Source organism: Pholis gunnellus, assembly GCF_910591455.1.
Source record: "Pholis gunnellus genome assembly, chromosome: 6".
NCBI classification, from domain to species: Eukaryota; Metazoa; Chordata; class Actinopteri; order Perciformes; family Pholidae; genus Pholis; species Pholis gunnellus.
In genome coordinates this window covers 11,296,507-11,323,194 of record NC_136532.1, presented here as the reverse complement: position 1 = coordinate 11,323,194, position 26,688 = coordinate 11,296,507, and the positions used below count along the sequence as shown (strand labels likewise).

The window sequence follows — 26,688 nt, the reverse complement described above, 5'->3', positions numbered from 1 at the left end:
CTCGCCTCAAAAGGGGAATGTTGAATCAGAAAGGGCTGTTGGTAAAGAGTGCAACAATAAATGGACTCCTAACACAACACACTCAAACACTCCTAAAGTCTGTCCCAGTCACAGTCTAAGTAACTAATTGCGGTGCTCAATTCATACTGGGAAAAAACAAAAAAAGACCTGGGAGCCATCCTTGAGAGCAACCTCAACTTTCACAACACAATTTGAGAAAACTAATTCAACGGGAAAAGCCTTCTTTGAACACAAAGCCAACTGGCTGTGCTGTTAATCTCCAGGAGCTCGTATACCTATCACACTAAAAGTATACTGACCTTTACATTATAGGGTCAAGCAGCTGCTCAGGAGGGCAAGAAGCTTCCCCGACCTACAACCCTGAACTATTCCCCTCCGGCAAGACAAGACCACGGCCTCAATAATGGCCCGGCTGATTGCAAAAAAACTGTCACATAAAACCCTTTTTGAGAACTGTCAAGGTTTCACCTAACATACCTGAGTGTAGTGCACGCTTTCTGCAAATCCCTCCACCCTATATACTCACGAAGCAGAAAAGCTTCTCAAGACCATCTAGTGGCTGCATGTCGACACGGACAAACATTTTGTATGAATGCCATCGTGGAGAAAAACTGGGCGCTTCCGGTGATTGATCTTATGCGTAACAGTATCCTGGAGGAAATTACACTTCAAAGTCATTTTGTATGGAAATTAATGTTTTAAAATCATGTTGAATATAAATCATGGGACACACTTGAGATTAGGCAACGTGACTTGGGGCTAAAGCACAGCGATCTGCTGCTGAGCCCCTTTAGAGGGCTTTGCTAATAGTCACTTATTTTCATGAAATCTAAAACCTCATTTCAAAGTGGAGACTAGACTGTAAGCCAGCAGCAGTAATAGGTTTCTCGGTTTGAGTAGTACACCGAGCGGGAAGTAGACATCGAGTTGTCTTATTAAATTCAGAACTGAACATTGTAATGTATGTGATTTAACAGACAAAACATGACAAACTCTTTTATGGTGCAATATAGAAAGCATAATGTCCATGTAAGACCATTTGTTACAGCAGGGACAATTTACCAATCACCTCCATCTTCAATATAGGATCATTGAATTCTTGCCTGGTAAAACAGACACGGCATTGCAAGTTGCATACTTTATCTTGTAAATGGATGCAGTAGGACATCCTGGTATTGCATCATTTAAATCTCTAGGTATTGGGATATACCATTATCTTTTTTTCCTGGCATACTAAATAGTAAGGTAGCCTGGGTATTGGAACACTGCTACTGCCTGATAACACCAACTAGAGGCATCTCAAAGCTTTGATAATTTCACACCTACTGTTATGGCTTTGTCCATTAACTATAACATAAAATATTTAAAAAGTAGAAATTTTTGCCTAAACATAAAGGCGTTATGTGGGGAGCATAGACAGTCTGGTTTGAAGAGATACCACCATATTCACAAAATGTATTTCCAGCAGAGGCAGCTTTTCTTATTACAGGTGGGCTATTCGCCTCATCTGCAGTATGCTCAAAGTACAGTAATAAGGCACTTCTGTCTACTCCGTCTCAGGTGTAAAATGGAGACGGGTAATCTTACCTTTTGCCATTTATAGGGCAGGACATTTGCCATTTATGTAGAGATTAATCCAACATACATGGTATTTAAGCTACCAAACAGCCTTATTACTGATAAATATAAAAAGGGAAACTTAATAAAATGCTAATATTCAAGAAAGTACCGTTTTGAGTAGGGTAAGACAAAGTTGCAACAAAGAGCGTTGCGTTGTTTTTTTCTCTGAAAATTAACATTTTTGACCAAAAAAAAAATCAATGACAGATATTTGAAAGGAGTAGTCGTTTATTACAGAGCATAAAGAAACTACCCAGTCTAGACATTAAGCACAATACAGTATGAGCTACTTGTCCCTCTGGAAGTTGAGCGCAATGTTGGTAGGAAGGGAGAAAAGAAAATGGGGAGTAGAGGAAATAGAAAAGGCACTCCTACACTTACGGTAGCCAACGGGGTGACCTCAGAGTGGTAAAGGGGAACAAAACCAAAACTTGAACCTATCCCACAGATGAGATGGCTGCGTAAACAAGGCTGGTTTCTCTGTACAACACCAACCAAATGTAGCCAGTCCATTGAGGATAGGTAAGAGCTAAAGAATTGCACCTGTCAATTTAATGGGATTTCAAAACCAACCCACTTAAAAATATGATCTGTAGTCCAAAAATAATTAAAAAAAAGGTTGTAAAATAGTCCCGAACAGTAGCCAGTGACACTTTCGGATTGAGGCGGCCCAAAGCTTTTCTGTACAACACTCTGGGGCCTCAAGCCAAACACTGAAACGTGATCAAGTCAAAAGGATTTCAAGACCCATTTGTATGTTTAAAGCTGCCTTCTGAAACATCTGCTTCTCTGTATCCACGCAGAGTTTCAGAGAACAAATAAATAGTGTCGAGCTTGGACTTCAAGCAAATAAGACTCTGTGGCAAAGAACACTCCATTAAGGATAAAGAAGACCAGGTTTCTCTGTAGCTACACCTGCCATCCATATACTTAAAAGGAGTCAAAGGGCCGTCAGTCACGTCAAACCATAAAAGCAAGTGAAACTACATTTAAAAACAGGACTCATTTTAAAATTGAATTTCAATGCTTAACAATCCAATTTTGCCATCATTTTCAAGTATAACAAAAACCTCTGCAGACCAGAGCAGTGACATAGCAGCTTCTGACTTTTCTGTAGGACGTCAGAAAACAGCAAAGGTCTGTAAGTGGCGTCTGAGGATTTATAATCCTTCGAGAGTTCGAATAGTTAGGATTTGGTTCTCCCATTAGTCTGAAATGCATAGCATTTTTTTTTTTTTTGTGAAAACAGCAACAACCCTTCATTTTAAATTGTGCCATTCTAGCATCCCCGCAGGAGTAAAGCTAACAGACAGGACAACAGCGACTGGGTCAGGGAATTATTGTACCAGATTGACAAAAGGAGGAATGTTTAGCAAGACACTAAAACCCCCCCCCCTCCCCCCCCAGACTATCAAATGATGCTTCTAAATGGTTTTGAAAAATGTAGATGTTGCGCAGACTCCTTCCATCAGTAGCACCAGTAAATTAAGAGGGGTATAGCTTATAGCCTAATATGCTATCGCCACGACGCCGAGTAAGACTGATATTGATGGGTGTGGAATGCCAAACGGAGAATAACTCGATGCAGCTATTCAGGGTCTGTCACAGCAAGAATCAGAGGAACCTCGAGACGTGGGAGAACATGAAGTACTGTGGTGCATGAGTTCATGGAACCCATCCAATTCTTTAAACATCAAGTTTCTGAGCCATGCCTGCTACGACCCACTACGATACCGCAACCAGCAGAAAAACAGCAAGAAGACAAGGAGGGAGTTTGAGTGAGAAAGGGAGTCATGTGTTAAAGGATACCATTACTATGAGAGAGATAAGGGCATTTCACCCCCAGAACCTTGGAGGCTTCTCTGTAGTATACACCAACAGGCCTGGGGGGGAAAAGCTTAACAGGTTTAGTATTTGAGTTTTTTGGGCACCTCCCATGGGAAGGAGTCTCGGCCAAAGTGGCCATAGGCTGCGGTCCTCTGATACAAGGGCTTCTTCAGATCCAGCTCCCTGGAATACATAATCAACATACTTAGCAGCAGTCACACGCAGCGACCTCAAATGCACACAATCATGCTCACACAGGCATAGCGCTCACATTAGCCGGTTGAAACAGTCTAGTGCCACCAAAAGAATAAAAAAAATATATATTTAACAATTTTACGTGTTATTTGTTAGAGCAGCTGGTTAAGAGGGATTTGTGAAGCTTTGACACTTACCCTGACAACCAAACTCGTCCCTGAGCAGTGTGGTTAATGCAGCTGGAAACCACACTCTACAATTTACAAAAAGGACGTTTATCTAACTATAATAGGGCTTCAGTGTAATGAAGCCCTATTATAGTTAGATAAGCATCATACACATCTACCCCAATATATTAGACTTTTGCTCTCCAATTCCCCCATGTCTAACTTTCTCCACTACACCACATAGTAGAAAGCAATAAGGTAATATCTAAGCTTTGGATCACAAAGGCCACAAAATGCAAGCTGCAGCAAAAGGAAAAAATATACATTAAAATAACTATATCCTGGGAAAGGCAATAAATAAAAAGACAAATCAAAGGCATCAGTACTGGATGGATCTGTTGTTTTTTGAAAACAGGTGGCTTCAGAGGTTTAACATTACCTGACAATGACTCCAGGGCGGAGATCAAAGTTCTTCTTTACGATGTCAAGCAGCTCCCTCTCACTCTTGTTGGAGGTCCCGTAGTGGAAGATAGAAATGGAAAGGGGATGGGCAACTCCAATGGCATAGGCAACCTAATAAAAACACACACGCGTATTATATCAACAATAAAAACAAACACCCAATACTGCAGGTAGGAACCTCTTGTAGCCCCTCTCACTAAAAATGAAGCGTGGGTTCTACCACTCACCTGGACCAACACTCTCCTGCAAAGCTCCGCCTTCACCAGAGACTTGGCCACCCAGCGTGCAGCGTAAGCAGCAGAGCGGTCCACCTTTGTGTAATCCTTCCCAGAGAAGGCACCGCCGCCGTGGGCTCCCCAGCCGCCGTAAGTGTCAACAATAATTTTACGCCCAGTCAGGCCAGCATCCCCCTTTGATGAAGAGCAGAGGTCACACAGGTGAGCGAGTAACTCGCAGGCTAAATATTTTTCTGAAAGCCACACCCTCCGACATTTACCTGTGGGCCTCCAATAACAAATCGGCCGCTGGGCTGCAGGTGGTAAATTGTGTCATCGTCCAAATAGATGCATGGAACAACAGCCTTGACGACTTTCTCCTTCAGGGTGTCTCTCATCTCCTCCAGGCAAACATCCTCGTCATGCTGAACAGAGACGACAACTGTGTGCACACGCACTGGAAGCATGGCACCTCGGTCCTGGCGGTACTGGACAGTAACCTGTGAAATAAGTGAACATATAAACAATAATCCCAACAAAAAAATTGGGTAATTTATGCTAGTTATTAATAGCAAGTCTAACAACATTTACCTGCGTCTTTGAGTCTGGCCGGAGCCATGGGAGCGTGCCATTGCGACGCAACTCAGCCATCTTAGCATTCAGTTTGTGGGCAAGGACGATTGTGAGAGGCATACACTCCTCAGTCTCATCAGTGGCATATCCAAACATCAAGCCCTGCAGAGCAAGAGACATTCACTCTTTAAAAAGCACTAGTTTCATTTAAAGACCGTAAAACAAAAAAACAGTTATCCAACTACAGTACACACACAGCCAACCAAAATGTTGATCGCCACTACTGACCTGGTCCCCTGCTCCAATGTCCTCCTCGTTGCGGTCAATGTGAACTCCCTGAGCAATGTCCGGAGACTGCTGCTCCAAGGCCACAAGAACATTACAGGTCTTATAGTCAAAGCCTGTGCAAGAGACAAGACAGGAGCACATAAACACACCAGTCTTGGATACCAAACAACAAACAAGTAAACACAAGCACAACTCAGAAATAAGACAACATGCCACACCTTTGGAGGAGTCATCGTATCCAATTTGGCGGATGGTGTCTCGAACAACTTTCTGATAATCCACTGTGGCCCTTGATGTCACCTCACCAGCCAACAGGATCATCCCGGTCTTGGCAACAGTCTCTGCATGAGGCAACAGGGTTGCAAGAAAACAGTCAATACACACATCTCATTTGAGCATAATATGTAAATAAATGTCAAAAGAAACATGTTTTGCATACCACATGCAACTTTGGCATCGGGATCCTGCTTCAGATGGGCATCCAAAACGGCATCACTGATCTGATCACAGATCTTGTCTGAAAAACAAGAACAACAATGAAACTAAACACCGCAACTGCAGCAAAACCGGGGCCGAATGTAAACCTTTGCACGTTAGCGCCACCGGTCATTCTCGTGCTCAGTGGGAGTGGGAGTGGTTCAGAGACTCAACAGTCGCCATTTCAGCATGTGCACATGTGGTGGAGAGACAAGGGCGCGCAAGTCCACCAGGGACCGGAAGAAATGCGTGATACAGTACTTAACATTTAACCAACTTTGATTGCCGCCTATAAAACACCAGAGAGAGAAAAACAACCTAGTACCGTTCGCTGTTAAAGCCAACAGATAATGCTAGCAGTCACTGTGCCATATGAATGGCCCTGGACGTTTAGGCAGGTTCAGGAAAACGCTTACCAAATACAACAAAGAATGATATAGTAATTAACAGAGTATTTAAGTAACAGTTGTCAATAACATTGGTTTGTTTGCAGTCAGTGGACCGGACATGCGATAGCATCGCGTATTCAGAAAGGATTAGCTTGCTAACATTAAAGTTAGCTAGCAGCGCGTGCACTCGACACTGGCTTAGCTAACATCGCGTAGCGGCAAAGGCCGTAACGTTCACATTTCAATTATGTAATTACATTGTTTTCTTTCTAAATAAAAGTGAAGCGTGGGAATTTGACGTTACAGTGCGTCGGGTCACATTTAGCTAATTTCACCAGACACTCAGAACAGCGGAGTGTAGGGTGAGGGTCTTACCGGGGTGTCCTTCTCCCACCGACTCCGAGGTGAACAAGAAGCAGTCCTCGTCAATGAGGGAGTTATGAAAGCCATTGATCTGCCCGTTCATTGTCGTTAACGGCTGGTGTGTAAAAATGTTACGGCGTTAAATTTCAAGCTAACGTGTTATCTTTTCTACAAGCAGTGTCTCGGCGTTTTCCCTCCGCTCCAGAATAACAGTCCCAGTACCTCGGTATGTAGATCCTTTAAGCCTGAGCCTCATGGCGCAGGGCACCACTATTTATGCTATGAAGTCTGACGTCACGAGGAGGTGGACCATACCATTGAGCCTATCGAGGGTGTGTGTGCGCGTGCGTGTCTGTCAGACTGAAGTGAGTGATGAGAATGGTGATGTAATAATAGAGTGAATTGCACCCTGTGTTGATTTGTCATTTTACATGAGTAATATAAACCCTACCAGTGAACCCTACTCGAATCACGAAGTTACTGGATCTGACTTTAAAACATTGCAACATTGCTGCATTGGAATTCTGAACTTCTCCACCACCATGCTTCACACCCCCATACACATCCTTATTGTATTTGCTCCTTCCACAGTTTTGATACATGTGACTGTGATGATTTCCTCCATAGATATAAGGATGTCGAATGATGCTTGACACTTGATGCAGCTCAACACTGTCCTTCTCACTTCATGTCCTGTTGTGTTTTAAGCAGGTGAAAGTGGAGCTGGTCGGCTGTCATTGTGCATACAGGAACATTCAGTTTAAAAGCTTTGTTGCTTATATAGGCCTAACAAAAGTTAAAATGTTAGATGGTGTTTGTTTTTTAAATGGACATCCATAGGATGTGATTTTTCTTTTTCATCATGTGTAATATAAAACTGTGTATCAACAAATACGTGTTTTTAGGAAACCATTATTAGAGTTTGCTCTAAACCCACACTGGTATCTAATCTGATAAAATAATTGTATTTACACGAGAACATCTGAACATGTGCTCCTTTGGATAAACAAGCAGATAAACCTGGAAATAATTGCAACAAAGAGAGAACTGGACAGTGGAGAGCAAGCAGAGGCGGTGTATATCGTATCTCAACATAATTGAATTAGACTTTACTCAGAAAGCTTCCATCTCCCTCTTACCCTTCAGGCACTGTTTTTTAATACAATCAAAAGCTCTGATTGTGAACATGTACCTTTGTATGCAACAGATGGGTTTACTTAATGTTGCTACAAGGACAGGTTTACTATGGTTTTAGCTCCAAAGAAGGAAGGAACATTGTATTCATTTGAGAAGAGGAGTGTGACTATAGTTCAGTTCTGGTCACCAATGTTTCATCCAGAAAAGATGTTGAAATTGGGATATTGTGGTTTCAAAGTTTGTGACTCAGACCGCTGCTCCACCAAGAAAATTCACGTACATATTCTGCTTGTCATGGTGACAAGGCCCAGTGTTGTCATTAAGCAGAGTGACCTGATGTTTTATCTGTTCAAGGTGCTCAATCTGAAGTCAATGCCAGTCACCGTGACAGATAGATAACACAACACAAACAGTGGCTGTTAGGTAATAATGTGAGATATAGAATAAAACATCAATACCCAACAGTACTGATAAGAGTTATTTCAGTGGCTCATATCAAAAGAGGTTATAAATGGTCAAATATCAAAGGTTTCCTTCAGCACAAACATACCGCTCTTACAATAGTGTATACCTGGAAATTAGACCTTTCAATTTTGCAATCTTGATGGAAAATGCAACCCAGAATAAATCCTCACACTTATGACATTACAGGGCCATTAGTATTGTCCGCTTGTACCCTTTTAGTCAGTTAATTCAATGAGGTTATTATGGTATATTTTCACTAAACCAAGTAACTCAATCTCTGACCAGTGTTGCATCAGAGCGGTACAGTCATTTGTCACCATGAATTTGCAGGGTGGACACTTTCTTTTCAGAGGGCAAAAGCATGATGCAAGACGCACCTGCTGTTGCCTTCTGCAGGGTGTTTGTTGTGTCTGTTGCATCTGTTACCCACATTTATATAGAAAGTGTAAAATAGCAAGCAACATCCACTGTATCCAATAATAAATCACAAAGAGCCAAATGGCTGTCCAAAGATGAATAATAGTTGACTGAAGGGCCACTCTAATACTGGTAAACATTGAATGAAGTTCAATTCTTTTACATAATTGAAGATAATGCATTTGCTGTACTGTTGTTGTATTAAATACTTTTACATTCATCATGGAACTGCTACTTGCAATTTTTCGTGCAAAGGTTTTAGCAGCGCAGACTGCATTCTCTCAGGGAATTGCATCAGTATGTGTTTAGGCCCTTCGCCCTTATTTACTTTGTACATCCACATTGTCAAACTCAGTCACTGTTACTGTTTCTTTCGCGCTCGCTCACTCTCTTACACCTTTCAGCAAGAACAAAATAAATACTTAACTCTTCAGTCTGTCACGTTTTCACTTATTCTGATATATAAAAATAGAAGAAACAATAGATTATTACACTGTAATCCACGTTTTTTCAGCCAATGACAATAAATATGAAGCGACTCAGGAAACAAACAGACAGCACAATTTGAAGAGGAGTATATTTTTTTCTTTGGACAGTGTTCCACTAGTTTTGAGGTTTGAGAACAAAGCAAGCAACTCCAAAAAAAACCTTATCACCTCACTGATCAGATGGTTTTACAGAATCTCACAATATCTCACAGGCTTGCTATATTTTTTTTAGTCAATTTCATTCACAATTAATCAAAGACCTGTAGACTGAACAATCTACACTTCAGGCAATTAAAGCAACATTTGATCTGGATTTACTAAAATGGAAACTGGAGAAATCAGACTCTCTCTCTTCATAGTTCCTTATAGAACAAGAAAATAATCATCTATATTCTGTAATATCCATTGACATAATGCTCCCTCACTGGCCAGCAGAATTCAGGCTCATTTAACAATTAAATAAGAAAATAAATACATAATTTAAGTAAAATCCTCTTTGTAGCATAGATTGTCTCCTACTTTGTGTTTTCTACCATACTTAATATTTGGCCTTTACATACTTATTTCTTCTATTTTAGCCACATAATTACAAAACAATAACATTCTGGAGACTTTTTTCATTTACATTTCACAATAGATCTGATCTTATAGAACAATAGAACTGGTCATGACAGCAGAACTGACCATACTTATCTAAACTACCTAAAGCAGGACAAAGTCATACAATCTTAATCTTCTTTTAAACACACTCTAAACAAAGGTCCATTAGGTTTTTCATTTCGAAGACAAGACATACAAGAATGCACTATGAAATGTTTTGAATAATTTCAGATTAATGCAAGCATAACTGTCCTGCATTTTCTTCACTTAACACTAACAGTTATATTTGTATACTGTTCTTACCAAGTTTTTCTAACAATTTTCACATCTACTATTATAACAAAGGGGAGTCAAAAACAGCACTTTACGGCACAAAAACCACAGTACCGGAATGTACAGTATGTCCATGCAAACACATTCACTGCCACAGCTAACTACACACACACACACACACACACACACACACACACACACACACACACACACACACACACACACACACACACACACACACACACACACACACACACACACACACACACACACACACACACACACACACACACACACACACACACACACCTTCCACCATCAAAAACACACACGTCCATAAAAACACATACACACAAAAAGTGATGAAAGACATACACACTTACTTACAGCTACAACAGTATACACTGTCCTACGCTAACAGCCCAAAAGTACAACGTGTCTAAAATGGTGCATCTGAGGTCACACGGTAACAATGCAACATGACTACTGTGACTATTGTCAGGGTCAGCTAACCACTAGGATCAGATGGGAAGGATCTGAGCAAAAGAAAACACAAAACAAGTAACAGGAACAGTGAACTTAAAAAAGAAAAGAAAGCAAAAGTAAAAAAAAATGAAACATTAGATAGGACCATTTCATGTATTTGAAATATCACATTGGCATTGTGATATTTCACGACAGTGGAGCTTTGTATCATACAATGCAAAGCCCCATAGTAGCTCTACATAGTAGAGCTCCTGCTCACATTTGTCGGAGATATCCAGATTGATTATCAGCGTTTTACTTGCTTCGGTGTTGAAATCATCACACACACAATTTTATTTTAATACTTATTGAAAATGGAGTAAAAACAAATAAGATGTGATTTTCCTTGTTTTCTGGCTAAATTATTTAAAAAGCTAACTTAAACCCACTGAACCCGTCTCCACCCACTTTGGTTCTGCTCTGTTTTATCACGCACCCTGGAGGGTCTTTATTCTTATCGGTGGATCATTTGAAATGCTCCCTGCGTGTTATGCATCATGCTGCTGTGTAAAGCATGCTGAATTTCCAAAGCAGGGAATATCCACAATAGTAGACGCATATCGCCAAGTCAAATTGCATGGCTATCTCCATTTACAGATTTGCAGAAGCTAAATAAAATAAGTGATTGTTGACAGAGCTGGTGATGTTTATGTAGAATGATTTGGAATAAAATGCTTTTTCCACTATGTCTTGGTCAGAGCGATACATGTTTCACGACTAAAGCAAACAATTTGTGAGAAATGTTTGTGTCAAGTATGTCATACTCAAAAGCGTTTACCGTCGTTGGTATGCAGTCTGCTGACATGACTGCTACGACAGTGCAGAGTATCAAATCACTGTCGGAATATGGGCAAGATGGTTTCTAAAGAGTATTAAGTAACCACTCTTTTACTCTACATGACCATAGCATCCTTGAGTATTTCCTAATGCAAGGTGTCAGCTCCCTGTACTGTCCACACCTGAGAACGGACAAAGGTAGAAGAAACACAGGACAGAGTGAAAGGTTTACAAATAAAAAATATACAATGTGCACAGCTCAATAGAACAACTCAAGGCAAAGTAAGCCCTCTGGACAAACCAGGTGGCTTTTCCTGAAAAGGATGGCATCAGAAACTGTATATTTTCATCACAGAAAACATACCGTGTAATGGATGTATTTGATAAAAGACACAACAGTTGGCTATGTGACCTGTGACAACAGCAGGACTAGATTGTGTATTACACCCCTGAACCCTCTGTGTCTTTTTCTTTCTCCTCAGGAGCGGACACCTGGCCGCTTCTGTCCTCTGCTGGACGTCCCGTGAACTCACTCTCAGCTGTTGTGGCGGTGACGTCGGGCGCTTTCATTTTGGCCTGTGCGGGGCTGCCAGAGCGGCTGCGGGTGTGGCTGCGATGGCTGCGATGGCTGCGGTGCTTGGCTTTGCGTGGACTGGGACTGCGGGACCTCGTCTTCGTGAGGACAACAGTGCCGTCGTCGTCTGAGCTGAAGTCAGAGCTGTCAGAAGAACTGGCATCAAGACCTGAAGTGGGAAGCTGGATCTGAAGACATGAAAAAGGTGATAAGAGTGGGATTTAGGGGATAGAAAGGTTGGTAAAAGTAATGTCCCCCTCTTAAAGCAAATGCGTTTGATTGTTTTAGCCTCAAGAAAGCAGTGCCAGAGTGCCATGATTACCTGAAATGGCTCCGTTACACCCACAATGGTGCTCATGTTGTTGCTATAGTAACCCAAGATAAAGTCCCCTGAGCCTTTGGGCAATTCCTCCTCAGTAAAGGTTACCTGGAAAACAGTTCGTCAGACATCTATTAAATGTCAAAGAAAATGATCTCTGAGGAGAATTCAGCGCGCAACCAGATTACCTGATGGTCTTGTCGAGTAAAGTCAGCCTCCTCTTGCTTGGCCCACACGTATCCCACATAGTCCTTATGGTGCTTGAAACCCACCTAGGGTGGCAAATTGGTCACGCACAGAAATATTTATTATAATGCACCCGATGAGTTGCTGACGTGTATTCTTCAGACTTTAACATTGTATTTGGCCGGTAGAGGTAAGACCTGTTTACCTTGTACAGTGCGATCCAGTCCCAGGAGCTGCGTGGGTAGTTGGGCATCAGTCGGAATTTTGCTATGGCATCAGCAATACTATTCCACTCATCCTCCACTGTGATTGTGACCAGGGGAACGTCCAATTTGTACGGGAACTGAAAAGAACATTTACCATAGACGTTTGTACGGTGCAAAATCACTGTAACGTCCCTAATATAAACCTAAATGATAAAGAGGGTTGACTATCAAATGTCAGTACTAAGTCACAAAATGTGTCCACAGCATCAATGTTTCCTTGATTTAAAGTTGTACAGCAGTTTGAGTTTAAACAACGTTAAACATTGTTGTTTGATTCTCAAAATAAGGTGCTGAAAGTAGAAAGTAGTATTGTTTTTGATTTTGCTTTGGAAACAAAGTATTTTATTATTGTATTAGCACCAGTATTGAATTAAAAGCACGCCAGCCTTAAGTCACCTTTACAAAGTCTCACCTGCAGGGTAAAGATGGAGGAGACTGGTTTGTGGTCACTGACGGTGTATTCCATGTGACTTCGGTAGTAGTGTTGTGTCACTTTGGTCCCACTGGTCAGCCCCGAGTTGGAGCCCCGCTTCCCTGCGCTGAGAGCAGCGGCGGCAGTAGCAGTGGCTCTCAGGCGCCACAGGATCCGGTCGGTCCAAGCTGGTTTACGCTTCTTCCCACTGGGTGGAGGACAGAATGAGAGCGATGGAGCGCGACAAAAACAACAACTTTAAAATCAGCACTTTCATGCTCCCCCGGGCTAGTGAGGACCTTTCAGAAAAGGGAGTAGAAGTCTTATTGAGCTTGGCTCTGAGGTATCAGTGGCCTAATATTCATAACAGCACCCCTGGCACCACCAACCTTGTGTCATATGTATCTGTCCCAACATCAAACTTGTAGGTTGGAGGATATTTCAGCGGCCCCTCTTGGAAACCCTCCAACACTGTCTCACTGTCTTTGGCCATATTGAGCTGCAACAATGAAGAAGAAGATAGTGTGTTTCTCTAGCGCCCTCTAGTGGCATCATCTACACAGTGCATAGTCCACCAGGCATCTATTTTATGACTTAAAAACCTTGTTTCAGCTTGTAAAATGTCCTCAGAGGAAGTCAGATCTAAATGTAAGATTTTATTGGGGAAAATACTTCAATGTATAGAAAGCTCTTGTTCTTTACTAAATCAAAAACTCAATCAAAAGTTAACCTGATGCTATAAATACGGAGGAGCTAAGGGGCAAGTTGCTTTTCAGAAGGACACATGCAGAGGAGTTATATTTCACAGTCTTCTCTCGGTCTTGTAAACAGTACATTAGAGACCCTTTATTGTTTACCTGATCCTTTTCCCACAACATTGGAAACTTGTTGTTATCGATGGCTGATTTCACCACTTGCATATCAAGGTCATCAATGCGGAAATTGAGATCCCCAAACCAGAACACCACACTGTGACAAAAAAGAAAAAGTACTTTCACTAATTCAAACAAGTGCAAGTACATACGTACTTTTCCAATGCTGATTGCGACACCATTTCCATCAGAAAACATGAATATGGGGAAAACAAGTCTGGGATTGTTTTTCACAGATATATCAGAGTGTAAAGGTTGTGCTGACTTACTCATGGTCAAGAACACCAGTGGCAGTCTGGCCCTCAAACTGCTGCTGCTGCAGGATGCTCTCAAAGTCCTCCATGCGCTGCCCAGAGTTTTCCATGTGAGCCGGCAGGTGGCAGTTGAGGAAGCAGATAGTGTGGCCGAACGCTGACATGCGGGCGCTCACGCCACCTTTATTTCCCTGTAACAACGACAAGCACAAGGGAGAACAAATATGTAAGAGAAGGAAAACAACATCCTTTAATTTCTCAAAATTACATTACTACAGTCAGTGATGGAAAAGCGTCTAAAGTCAGTGATTGGTCTGTGAGTGTTTTCACTGTATTGAGTGGTGTGTGTGTCTGTGCCACAGACACACAGGACGTTTACTCATTAAGGACCAGTGAAGACAGTCATCAATATTTAATGAGGTACAGTGAAGTGCACAGTGGGGGGACAGGATGAGTCTGTGGATATCTTCCCACTGTTCTCCCAACTGCTCTGACCCACTAAAGCACAAAAGATGTTTCAGTGTTCATACAGAGAGGGTTTCACTTCAAACTGAGTGCTACATCATTTTTCAGTGAACAGGATCTTCATTCTGTCGAAACTAAATGAGTCCCGCCCACGGAGATGTCGTCCCATGTGCAGCTGAGCTTCCATGTGTGAAATATCCAGAATACAGTGCTGATCCCAGAATGGTGTCAGTAGCTGTCTCACCCAGTAACCCCCCAGGCCAGTGCGGGTGGTCTCAGTCTGGACTCCGCGGAGGAAGGGCAGATGGAAGTACTTGGCAAAGACCAGCAGCAGCAACCCCTGCATCCGCTGGGAGGTCACCTGAGGGACAGACAAGAGGACAAGTACAGACATGAAGAACGAAATAAGATAACATGAACAGGTGAGATATATTAGGAGGCACTTTGCTTAATCCTGAAAAGAGAGCAGCAATACAGTTCAGGGTAACTGTATCATAATCTTTATAACTCACACTAAAATTTCAATAAACAAATTCTCTGAGCTGCGTCCGGCTTTGCTCTGTGTCCATTTATGCTGCTCCGCTTCACTTTCTCTCCCCCTCCTCTTTCTGCCCCCTTGCATTACCATTTCGCCCTGCAGGAGCCGGAGGCCCAGCGCTCTCCCTCTCCTTTACATGAAGCGCTGCACATTAAGGAGGCCATAGCTTGTGGTCTACCGTCGCTGTGGCAACGATCCACTTTGTGGAGGGAACGTGATGTACACACTGTCGGCACTTGATGGCCAGACCTTTCCTTTCTCCGAGCCCTCCACCATCATCTCAAAAGCACTTGCTGCGTGTTCTGCTACATAATGATGTGCAGATTTTGACATTCATTCAAAGGATATACATACATGTTTTTGTACTGTGCAAGACGGGCAGAAATATGATGCATGCGTTGTGGAACAAGATGAGCTGTCTGCATGCTATGTCAAGCCCCTCAACCGATATTTATGTTCATCTCTCTCTCTCTCTCTCTCCCCAGTGGTCCACACATCCCAACCCCCAACTGCAGGCGGAAGAAGCATGATCACACCCCGCCTGAAATGCCCTGTGGCCAGCAATGGAGGCACACATCTTTGCACGTGACTCAAGACCCGCTCGCTTGTATACTAACCAGCTATTTGAACTACTTTGTTGCGTAATGGATTCTACTGAACCGTAAAGTGGACCAACTTTATGTGTGGTACGTGTGTGGACGCAGGCAATGAGTGTGTGTTTCTGTGGGAAAAGTCTGAAAGAGTACACTTTTGCCTGAATGTATTGTGGGTGAAAAGCATTTCTTATCAACATCAGTGAACATTGGGAGAGCTTCTGAAGGGTGCAGCGAGTGCATGTGTGCAGCGGCGTATGATCGACATTGAACAGCACACACGTGACTTAAGAACTGAGCTGTGAAGTGTGAAGTCTGGGAATTTGGTAGGAGTTTAGTGCAAAGCAATGGCTTACTCATTCCACAGAAACATCACCATCTTCCTCCACTGTTCAATACACAACATGTACATTAGACATCATTTGCTGGCTTTCTGAAGAAATCCATTGATTTATTGAAATTGCTTAGCAAATTAATATTCAAATGACACCGTAATTCCTTAGTTTTTTTTAAAAGGTAGGTCCTTGTTATTCCAGTGCCAACAAATCTATGAAATGTGATTTAACCTAAACAGCAATCATGCATGTAATAAATCTATTTACCACAATATAATACAATAAATCCCCACTGCATACAAAAAGTCGTGCTGCAACATATTCCAATTGCGAGTGCCATGTTGCAATTAGAGATAAGGGCCATAAAAATATGTGCATTTAATTGTAGCTTCCTCAAACATAAATTATGGTGACAATCAGCAACCGTGTGGTGAATAGCCAGAAAAGAATGTCTTGTTGGCTCTGTGATTCTGCAGTGAACGGCAGTCATCTTTCTTGTGCTGGCAGCAGTTACAGTTTGAACCTGACAATGAGTCTTGGTGAGCTGACTATCTCAGAGCAGACAGAACCGATGGGGTGTCTCGTTACAGCGTGTCTGTCCACCATGTCGTGACTAGACAGATTCCTACTGACACCTCCGTCTACCTCTACTTCAAATTCAAACACATCTTCAAACACATCCCCTTAATCTGTTCACAGCATTAATATCCACATGAAGTACACAAAAAGGTCACATGGAAATGATTTTAGCGAGGCTTATGCTAACGTAGCAGACCATGACATAACTGGGGGACAGCGTCAGTCTCCCTGTCAGAGGCCCATCAACACTGACATCAACGTGATCCAAAAATAAAACTGCGTCCTGGGAGACATTTGTATCGCTCTTTCAGCTCGACAGCTGATTCACACTCTCTGGCTCACCATGCCAACAGAGCCAAGTATCGTTTCAGATGCAGCCAGACGAATACCAACCTCAGCTGCGGTATGTACCGACACACCAGACAGTTGGTGAGAAAATAAACGGTTTTGATGGTTTCTGTATCAATGTTTCAACTTCCCCGCCTTCCCAGCTTTTAATGTCTGATCTATGCAGTACATATTGGGAAGTATTTGATACATTCTATTCAATGTGTGCATGACATAGTGCATTTCTTAGTGTGCTACCTTCCCACAGTGGGTGTAGGCCACTGTGACACGGTAAGACAGAGAAAAAGGAGCAGGTATGCAGTCATAAAGGCACACAGGAGGGAGCTGACATTACACGCCTGTTGTAAATGATCACCCCATCCGTTGCTCAGGGAACAAAATGAGCCGAAGCAGCAGAGATCTCGTCAGCGATAACGTAATGCGTATGGATGTAAGCTGTTTAGCATTTTAGTTTGAGAGAGTGCATACGTGTTGATAATAAAAGCCATTACTGACCAGCACATAACCAAAGGGGCTGAGTCTCTCCATGCAGACCTCGCTCCACTGGTCTGTGAAGAGGACATCTTTCAGCCTTTTGTTAATCATAGAGTTCACTTCCTGCAGCCTTGAAGAAAAAGGACACACAACAACACACAAGGGTCAACATCCGACAGAGATGTAAGAGGAGCTGATCAGAGAGAACTTTGTGATAATAGCCATAAGGAGAGAGACATCCCTGTGGTTCAGAACTGAGCCTGACTGCTCATTAGTGACAATGTTTAAAGTGTCGACGTGGGACAAGTGGGCATAAATGGACACGTCAGCTTTCATGTGGAAGACACTGGATGCACCACAAAACACTCACCCGATAATGTACATGTCAGTGTTTCCATCCCCCACATTCAGCCCCAGCAAGGCAGTGATGTCATCAGGTGGCGTGGCCGAACCCACGTTCCAAGTGATGACGTGCAGCCTGTTGGAAAAGGGTGTTAGGATGTCAACTCTCATCCCCGACAGACCTCATGATCACAACCTAAAGACTCTGAATGAGACAGCAGAACCCTTGAATTAACTACTAGAATAACCGCCTCACAGTTGTATGCCTCTGCCAACCAGTCAGGTCGCTTCAATATTTTATCATATTAGACATTTATGTGAAATTGTAATAATTAGCATATGGATTCTTGATTTATGGCCAAAAATGTCTTCTTTGTGAGCTTTGACCCCCCAAATCTAAGTAAAAACAACAAGCCTTACAAAGCTGAGTACAAAGACAGTGTTGATTTCCAGCAGCTACTGTTTCCATTAGATAAATCAACACCATTAATTAGTTACCAGACAGTACTGGTGGAAACTAAAGCTTGTATAAGGAATTGTATAAGCACCTCCTATGTTGTTAATTCATGCAATGTAATGTCACCTAAAAAAAAAAAGACTCTGCCAAGCCAACTCGGAGCCAGTCTGAAGACATGCAAGTAAGTGTTTGTCTGTATTAGTGAGGTATGTTGGCCCTCTGACAGACCTGTCCAGAGTCTATCTTGCCTCTCATCCAGTTTGTACACTGGGACAGGCTCCAGCCAACTACAATCCTGATGAGGGCAAGCACTTTGGAAAATAGATAGACTGAAATTCTCTACATCCCAATCCTCCTACTGTGTATGTTACACGTGTTTAAGGATCTATATTTAATGCAGTGTTTAAGCTATTTAATATTTCCCCAAATGAAACGAGTGAATGATCATGGAGCTCTTCTCTGTTCACTGGCCAATGGTAGTGGCACAGGATATACGGAGGACATTTAGGGGCCAATGTCACAGTTCTTCCAGAGTACCAAAGACAATTTAAAAAATGTTCTATAAAAAGCAGTGAGCTCACTATGCCGGCAGTGTTATCATTGAACTTCCACTTCCAGAAGACCCTTCTCACAGCGCCAGCATGCTGACATAACTGCAAACATTTTATTTAGGTTTGTAAGTTTTCTTGTTGATGAACATTGACATTAAATCATTAATTCATTATCATCTTTGTTTTCTGTGAAAAAATGTTGTCGGTAATTTAGCAACCTAATCCATTCCAGAAATCCAGTTTAGTCTGCAGTGATTCCCACCTGTTAACCAGGGAGTGGTTCGAGATACAGCCATAGAAATGAGAGAACATGCAGTGGGAATGAAAGACCTTACAAAGGCCTTTTAAGTCAAAAATATTCACACTTTTGAAGCTAAACATAGAAATGTTATAGTCCCTAAAAGTTGTCATATTATGTAATTTAGAAATACACTAAATGCATCTCATCTATCCTGAAAAAATGGGATATTGATATTATCAAAAGTGAATTATTCTAGACTTTTTGGATGGTGAATTTGTAAAATAAAATAAAAATAAAAAAGTTGAGGAGGTACATTTTTCCTGACACAGAAACAAATAAGAGTGTTGAATAATTATGGTCGTAGTATTAAGCAAAAATCCCCACAATTTACACGTTCACTGTAATCATGTAGCCTTGGAGTGTCAACTGTCAGTGTACAAATACATTCTATGTGTGCCAGGCTTATTTTTCTCAGCCGTCTGGGATCAAAAGCCAATGTTCAGACATGCTTAGACATGAATGTTAGAACAAACACTGATGAGGGAACTTGCCTGAAGTCTTCCACAATCTGGGCCTGGGTGTCAGCTGTACCTGCTACAGAGAGGGCTCTCTGTGCATGAGGGTTCAGGTGAGGATCCACAGGCCTGCTGGCAGGTGGGTGGGGGACTGACGCAGCCCTAACCGGGTGGTGGCCCGGTCCTTTAGGACCAACCTTAGGGCTGGGCCCGGTGAGCTCTCCTAAAGGTTTGAATGTTGCAGGGCGAGAGGGTTTGGGGCGACTTGCCACAGCGCCATCAGGAGTGCACTCCTCCTGGTTCGCCACTGGAGTGGGTTCAACTTTGGGCTCGGCTTTGGGCTCAGCGATGTCTACGGAGCCCTCTACTCTGGCACTTCTCTGCGGCCGTCGAGGTCTGGCATGAGCTGCAGGCTGGTTGGCAGTGGAATGCGTGTCTGGAGCCGCTGTATCTGATGCTGCAGCTGGAGTTATTGTTAAAGCTTCTGCTGCTCCCTTTGGGTTGTCTTCTTGCGTCTGGCTTTGGATCGCAGTATTTTGGTCCATTTCTTAAGATTTCTGAAGCAAAGAAAACAATGGGAATGTTTCCACTTGCAAGATGCACATTATATTAGCATTTTGGGGATTTAACTTATTGAGAACATCAATACACAACTAACCCTGAAGATAACATTCTTGTTTAGCATCACAATCATATGGACGGATTCATCTCTAAGGAACAGGACGAAAGACTCTGTGACTTTCAGCTGATGAGTGCAGGACTGTCATGAGACCTTTTTGACCCAGCAGGGCGACCGAGTGAGTCATTCAAGCTCCAACCATAGCGGCTTTTCAATTACCTGCCTTCTCATGGCCTTGAAAGCGGATGAATGCAGCCGAATATACTGATAGAAGAAGACATCTGAAAGACCAAAATACAAAAAGACAACTAGAGAGGATTGAGAAGAGACAAGGAAGAGACAAGGAAGAGACGTATTCTCCCACTGTCCTAACCTCTTTGAGCTTTAGGTTGGGAGATTTGGAGAGAAGCAAGCCTGGACACAGTTTATCATCCTCTCTACTTGTGCCTAAGCCGCCTGCCAGACCCCCAGTAACCAGGGAGATGCTCAGTCAGTTCATATCAGCTCAGAGCACCTGCCGCACACTAACATGAGGAGCTGCTGCACGGTCCAGAACCGCAAAAACAAAAACAAAAACAAAACAGCATGAAATAAACAACAATACAGGGAGAGGGAGGTGCAGCGAGATCAGACCGACACAGAGAGCAGAGGGGGGCAGAAATAAAGGAGGAATTTAAACCCATTTATTCAAGTAACAATCCATCCAATTATTGCCGGAATAAATGGCTGCATTGCTTTTCTCTACTGCTGATTGATGGGACATAATAGCAAGTTAAGCTTCTGTACAACCAGTTTTACAAAAGCTTTAAAATGTCTGATTTAAATACAAAACACGTGAAGCATTTTACATCACAGGCAACTGCTTCAATGAATTGACGGAATAAATAATAAATAACTGAGTAATTATGATGATATCCAACATGGCTGAAGACATAAGAGTGTCACTTAAAGAAATTCAAACGTCTATGGGAAATTATTTTTAAAAATCATGGAAAATGGAAGGAATATAGATTACAGGGAGACTGTAATCCATTCATTGTTCATCACCAAAGATGAAACAAAAATGAAAAACAAGCAAGGATTGCTCGGATGTTGAATCCCTAAAACACAAAAACTGCCACGTACAGTGGATGGGGACATGTCCTTGTGCTTGTGGACATGTCTGATCCTTAGAAGAGCTGATTTGGGCACAAAACTGAGGCAGCCCGACCCAGATCCATCAGTCCGTGATAATAGAAGTGAAACACGTGAGAAGGGACCATAAAATGTCTTTCATGAGGGTGAGAGGACACCTAATCTTTCGTTATCGGGTGGCGGACAGCCAAATCATGGCAGACCCATTATATTCTCTGCATGGTTGAAATGATGTGCTCTACATCAGGGAAATATTTTCGGTCAATAGAGAGACAGGGTTTTTCTGTTTGGGGACGGAGAAACAACAGAGCCCGCTCATAATTATTCACATGACCTTGAAGAGACGGAGGCCTCTGTACTCCACATGTGCCCAGAAACACGCTGGTCTTTCAGTCCACCAATAACCGGGTGCCTGGCTGGGCATGATGTATTCCTATGGTCCATGTATGGTATTCAGTGGGGGGAGTGTGGAGGAGGGTGGCAGGGCACACGTGGGAGTGGGTGGGTGCAAAACGAGCCGAGGGAAGCGGGAGGGAGAGCCGAGCGAGACAGCCCATTCAGTGACAACACTGTGTCTCTTTGCACAATGTCTCCAAATTGATCCTCTCACACTTCCCTCTGGCACCGTCTATTTTTCCAAGCTTTAATCCCCCCCCCCCCCCCCCCCTCTCTCTCTTATCGTCCCATTTCTCTAATCCTTTCTCTCTCCCCATCTTCTCCCAGACTCTGTTGTTCTATCTTACCCACCTTCACTGCATGGGCATTGAATCTCTCAACCCACCAATTTGGTTTTTCCCCATCCTATATTTTTCCTTTCACATCAAGCCGAGCGCCTGCACTATTCCTGACCTAAAATCGTTTCACTCCTTTCCTCTTCTACTCCCCCCTGTGCTCTGAGGTGACACTTGTGCTCCTCCAGCAACATTCTCTGCATTGTTTCCTTCAGCCGACCACCTCACAGTCACTACCAATGACGGTAAAGTGCTCGGGAACATGGGAAAACCACTGGAGGCTGAGAACATGTTCAAACCATGTACGAGGAAGGATAGCTGGTCCAGTATGAGATTGTGGAGGTCAAAATTACTAAATCGTGAGATACGAACACTGATTAATGTGGAAATAGCACATTCAGAGACACTTCTTTTCCGCATGCCAAAAACTACAATGCAGCTTTCCTTTCGAACACAACATTTTAAACATGTTCTTCCAAATGTGTCATGGTGTTTACATGCGCCCTCCTGAGAGCTGAGAGAGCCAGGAAGGATGCAGTGTAACCCAGACAGCAGGCTCTAGCCAGCCTTTCTTGATGGGATTATTTAACAACACAAAGTTTTGGTTGAGTGAGTCTGTTGAATGGCCACATTTCTTTCTATTTAGAGGTTAATGTAAAGGGAGTCATCTATAGCCTCTACACTGAATGATCTATTATCTTTAATCCTGTGCTCTGCATGGCTGCACTACAGTGATTCTAACCATAACACTGATCACATTTTGTGTTTATATTACAGCCAGGCAGTGTGTTGGTGTTCAGGGCCTCCAGGGCCATATGCCCCTGTGACAGGGACACTAACGATGACCCGGACAGAAATGACTCCGGCAGCAGCTGCCACAGCTGTAAATGGCTCCTCTGGGTCCTAGTGCCACAAAGATTCACTCCCCTGTATCCAGGGGGCCTCATCTTTCTGATCAGGTCACAGCCAGGGCTGTAAGAAGTCAACACTGTTCTGCTTACAGTCCAACACTGAAGACATGTGCTGACAAAATAGAGTTTCATGTCTGCACTGCAAAATTATATTATAAATTGCCATTTCAGATTCAGTCAATTAACAATTATAGAAACCAGCCAAATGGAAACATTCACTTTGGCTTCATTCTGCTTAAAAAGGGCCTCTGTAGAGAAAAATAATCACTATGTTGTTATCTGCGACGCAAAAGCAGCATCTGGTTCACCAAATAATTGTCATGCATACATTGCACAATGTTGAGTAATTGGGGTAAAGATTTCCATTCAGTCCGACATAATCTGTCTGTGAATGATTCTGGCTATGCAATCAAATGCAACGACAAAAACTCACTAGGGACGATAAAAATAAATCCACCGAGCTTGGACTGGCTATAACATCTGCATGTGCATGAAACCAACAACACTGGAAGTCAGTTCATTGCCTGCATGTTCCTTCCTGCCCGGTTTTTAAATAAGAATAAAATACGTGCAAAATGTTGCAACAGCAGCTTCACAGTGCAGTATGATTGCTGTTCCAGTAACTACTGAGAAAACTTGTTCGGTGAGTTATAATCAATGAATTTGGACTAAAATCTAATGGAGCGTTTAAGGAATCCAATGTGGCATACAGATTATTATGACTGCAGCTGAATCCTCCCTCAGTGCATCAATCGCATAACATCACACTGTTGCATGTAACTGAAATCTGAATACTACCAAGCACTGACATGTATGGCACTGTCAGAGAACACCCGCAGAACATAATGAAAAACATGTACAATGAGATTCAGCTTCTGACATAAATGTGTAAATATTCCTGACAACCAAGAGAACGTTTTTTGACAGGATGTGATATTTAGTATACTCTGTTATGTAAACAATAGAACTCAAGTTCTTCATTGCACACTTTCAGGGAGGCGGACATGGTATTTGGCCAATGGCAGGTAGATATACACATTTACATAATGACACAGAAATGACTGATGTCTCGGCTGAAAGAGGACAGCAGCATACGGATAAAGTATCTGGCCTAATTACACTCCTGCTTCAAGGACAATTTTTGTCTGGCTGAAAAAAAAAAGAGGATGAAGGTCATTTTAATTCAGTGTTTTGCCATCAAATATGAACTCAGACACAAGGGTGCCTGTGTGTGCATGCATCTGTGTGTATATGTGCCAGAGGTAGACTAATGTCAGCCTGATTATGATTCATCAGCATGATCTCTAGCATTGAAAATGGGAGAATTGTGATTGGTTTATTCTTAATTACCGTGGTTTTCCGTTGCAAACAAATGCTGTAACATGTATCAATTACCACAGTGTCAATATCCCCTCTCGTGTCCACAGAACGAGGATCCACTGTCAGAGATTTATTTACAAGTGATGTCAGGATGAAACCATAGTAAACAACAATATTTACTGTATGGGTGTTTCTGCTGTCACCACCACTGGTGACCAATATAAGCACGTCCCGTTACATTATAAACATAATAAACACAAAGCATGCTCGCAGCTGATCAATCATCTCCTTTTACCTGTTTGGTTGCCTCTGTGTTGAGGATTTTAACAGCTGATGGATCTTGAGTAAACCGCTTCTACAGAAGTAACGGTCGGTCGGTCTCGGCAGCCTCGGTGGAGGTTGTGAAATTACAGGAATCACAAGAAGAAGAAGAAGTGAATCGTTAACCGAAAACAGGCTGAACTTTCCCTTCCAGTCGCCTCCCAGATGAAACCATCGGCATCCCAGCGCCTTCCCTCCCTCCTTCGTTCCTTCCTTCCTTCCTTCCTAAGCGGGGAGATGACAGGTGGGTTTGAAAAGCGATGCTGGCTTTAACAGGCAGGCTACATCTCAGAAACACAAATGTCCCTCCTGCGTTTAAAGACACAGGCAGCGACAGCACGCGCACGCCTGTTAGTTCTGTCCCTTCCCCGTGCCCTTCAAATTAAACAAATCGTCCGGGACGGCAAAAGAGAGAGAGAGAGAGAGAGAGAGAGAGGGAGAGAGCGAGAGAGAGAGAGGGAGAGAGGGAGAGAGCGGGAGTGCGCGTTTCCGTAAACGAGCAGCTCGTGCCTGCCAACGATTTTCGGTTGATGATTACCGTGAGCGTCGGCTGTGTGAAGCTCAAAGAACTACAGCATGTAGACAGGAAATATCATGGCAATTACGCAAACATGACTTCCGTTTGCGAGCTGAGCGGACAATCCTCTCTCTCCGTTACACGCTCGTGCACCGACTCGACATTAGTTTACATAACACCGACAGGCCGCTAGCCTATGTTTGGGCGCATGCCACATTGCCTTTTAGCTATATACAGTGTGGATTTGAATAGCCGTTCTATGTAGTCAAAGTCTATGATGAAGCCCCACTGTACCCTAGTGGTATGTATGGAGAAGTGCGTGGCTTAATGCCGAGCAGGAGCTTCTAATTAAATTGAAGCACCTGCTTCTTAGCTTCATCTTTAAATTGTCCCTTTGTTTTGGCACTTTATCAGAAACCCTTCAACTGAGAGTATTTTTGTTGGTGGATGTAATTTGTGATGCCCCCCTTAGATCTAAGAGCCTCAGCATCATGTTGGGTCATGGGTAAAGGATAGTGGCTTGATGTTGTTTTAGTAGAGCTTTATACTGCATTCAGGGGAGCCCAATCATTTGCTTTGGGACTTCACTAAGCCCCCACTGAACCCTGTCCTCATCAAATGAAGACATGATTTAAGCCAACACTTTATTAAAACCATATTTTTAAATAGTTATTTCTCTAAACTTGTTACAGATCAGAGTTGTCCTGTCTGTTAAGGCACTCTGTTTGAGCTCTATAGGCTAATGCACCTTCATCCTCTGTAAACTACATGTCATACATGTTATTATTGCAGGACTCACTTTAGCTGATGATGAACTTTAATGATGCAAATTCCCTTAAAAGTAAATGTAATTAATCAAATTACCAAAGTCAATTGACATGCATAATGTTTTTTTCTGTTATTTTACATTCATATTATGTATTTCCATGCTTTTAATGTAAAACATTTGTAACATTACACATGAAACATTTTGTTAGAGATGCACTGATACCAATACTGATATCGCATGTCGGTGCAATACTGACTCAAATAGATCATTTTAATAACATTTTGATAATTAACAATTCAGGACATTTATATCTTTGGATTTGTATAGTTACATTTGGTTTTACAAACGTAGGAAAGTAATCTTTAAGTCAAGCCTGATGTTGCCTTACACATAAAAGAATGATCCCGGGCATACAGCGTATTAATTAAACAATGGTTTAGGATCGGTACTCGGTATTGGCCGATACACAAAGCCCATACCAGTATCGACACTGAAACAGTTTTACAAAGTAATGGAGTCACTATCAGCTTGTAGTTTGGAGCATTTGTTATACTCTGCACTTTCATTCATACGTTGCACCTTCATTTGCACTTTTCACCACCTTCATTTAATTATAATAAATACAGTAAATCAGCAGCTTAGTTTGTTTCACCCTCCATCAGAAAGGTTTAACAGCTGATTATTTACAACCCAAAATATTAGTATATTTACGACACATTAAAGTGTCTAAATAATGATATAATTGCTACGCCTACTTTCATATATA

The 26,688-nt window shown here is 42.5% G+C and overlaps 2 protein-coding genes across 3 annotated transcripts; both read right to left on the bottom strand.

Annotated features, from left to right (window-relative positions):
- Positions 1-3,050: 3,050 nt before the first annotated feature.
- On the bottom strand, positions 3,051-6,832 carry mat2ab (methionine adenosyltransferase 2Ab). 2 transcript variants are annotated; one of them, XM_079160986.1, is made up of 9 exons: positions 6,610-6,832; positions 5,808-5,885; positions 5,587-5,709; positions 5,369-5,481; positions 5,099-5,242; positions 4,789-5,007; positions 4,520-4,702; positions 4,270-4,403; positions 3,051-3,651 (listed from the first exon to the last, which is right to left on the bottom strand). In XM_079160986.1, exons 1-9 carry the CDS (start codon positions 6,698-6,700, stop codon positions 3,549-3,551), a joined length of 1,188 nt encoding a protein of 395 aa, XP_079017112.1. In that variant the 5' UTR covers positions 6,701-6,832; the 3' UTR covers positions 3,051-3,548. The 2 variants fall into 2 exon arrangements, with proteins under 2 accessions (XP_079017112.1, XP_079017113.1); XM_079160987.1 differs by having other exon boundaries at positions 3,051-4,403.
- Positions 6,833-11,542: 4,710 nt separating this feature from the next.
- On the bottom strand, positions 11,543-24,772 carry inpp5jb (inositol polyphosphate-5-phosphatase Jb). The gene is made up of 13 exons (XM_079161464.1): positions 24,611-24,772; positions 19,637-20,157; positions 17,865-17,972; positions 17,516-17,624; positions 14,872-14,988; positions 14,178-14,353; positions 13,894-14,005; positions 13,426-13,535; positions 13,037-13,244; positions 12,564-12,701; positions 12,361-12,444; positions 12,176-12,280; positions 11,543-12,041 (listed from the first exon to the last, which is right to left on the bottom strand). The coding sequence occupies exons 2-13, from the start codon at positions 20,143-20,145 to the stop codon at positions 11,721-11,723; spliced, it is 2,097 nt and encodes a 698-aa protein (XP_079017590.1). The 5' UTR covers positions 20,146-20,157; positions 24,611-24,772; the 3' UTR covers positions 11,543-11,720.
- Positions 24,773-26,688: the final 1,916 nt, after the last annotated feature.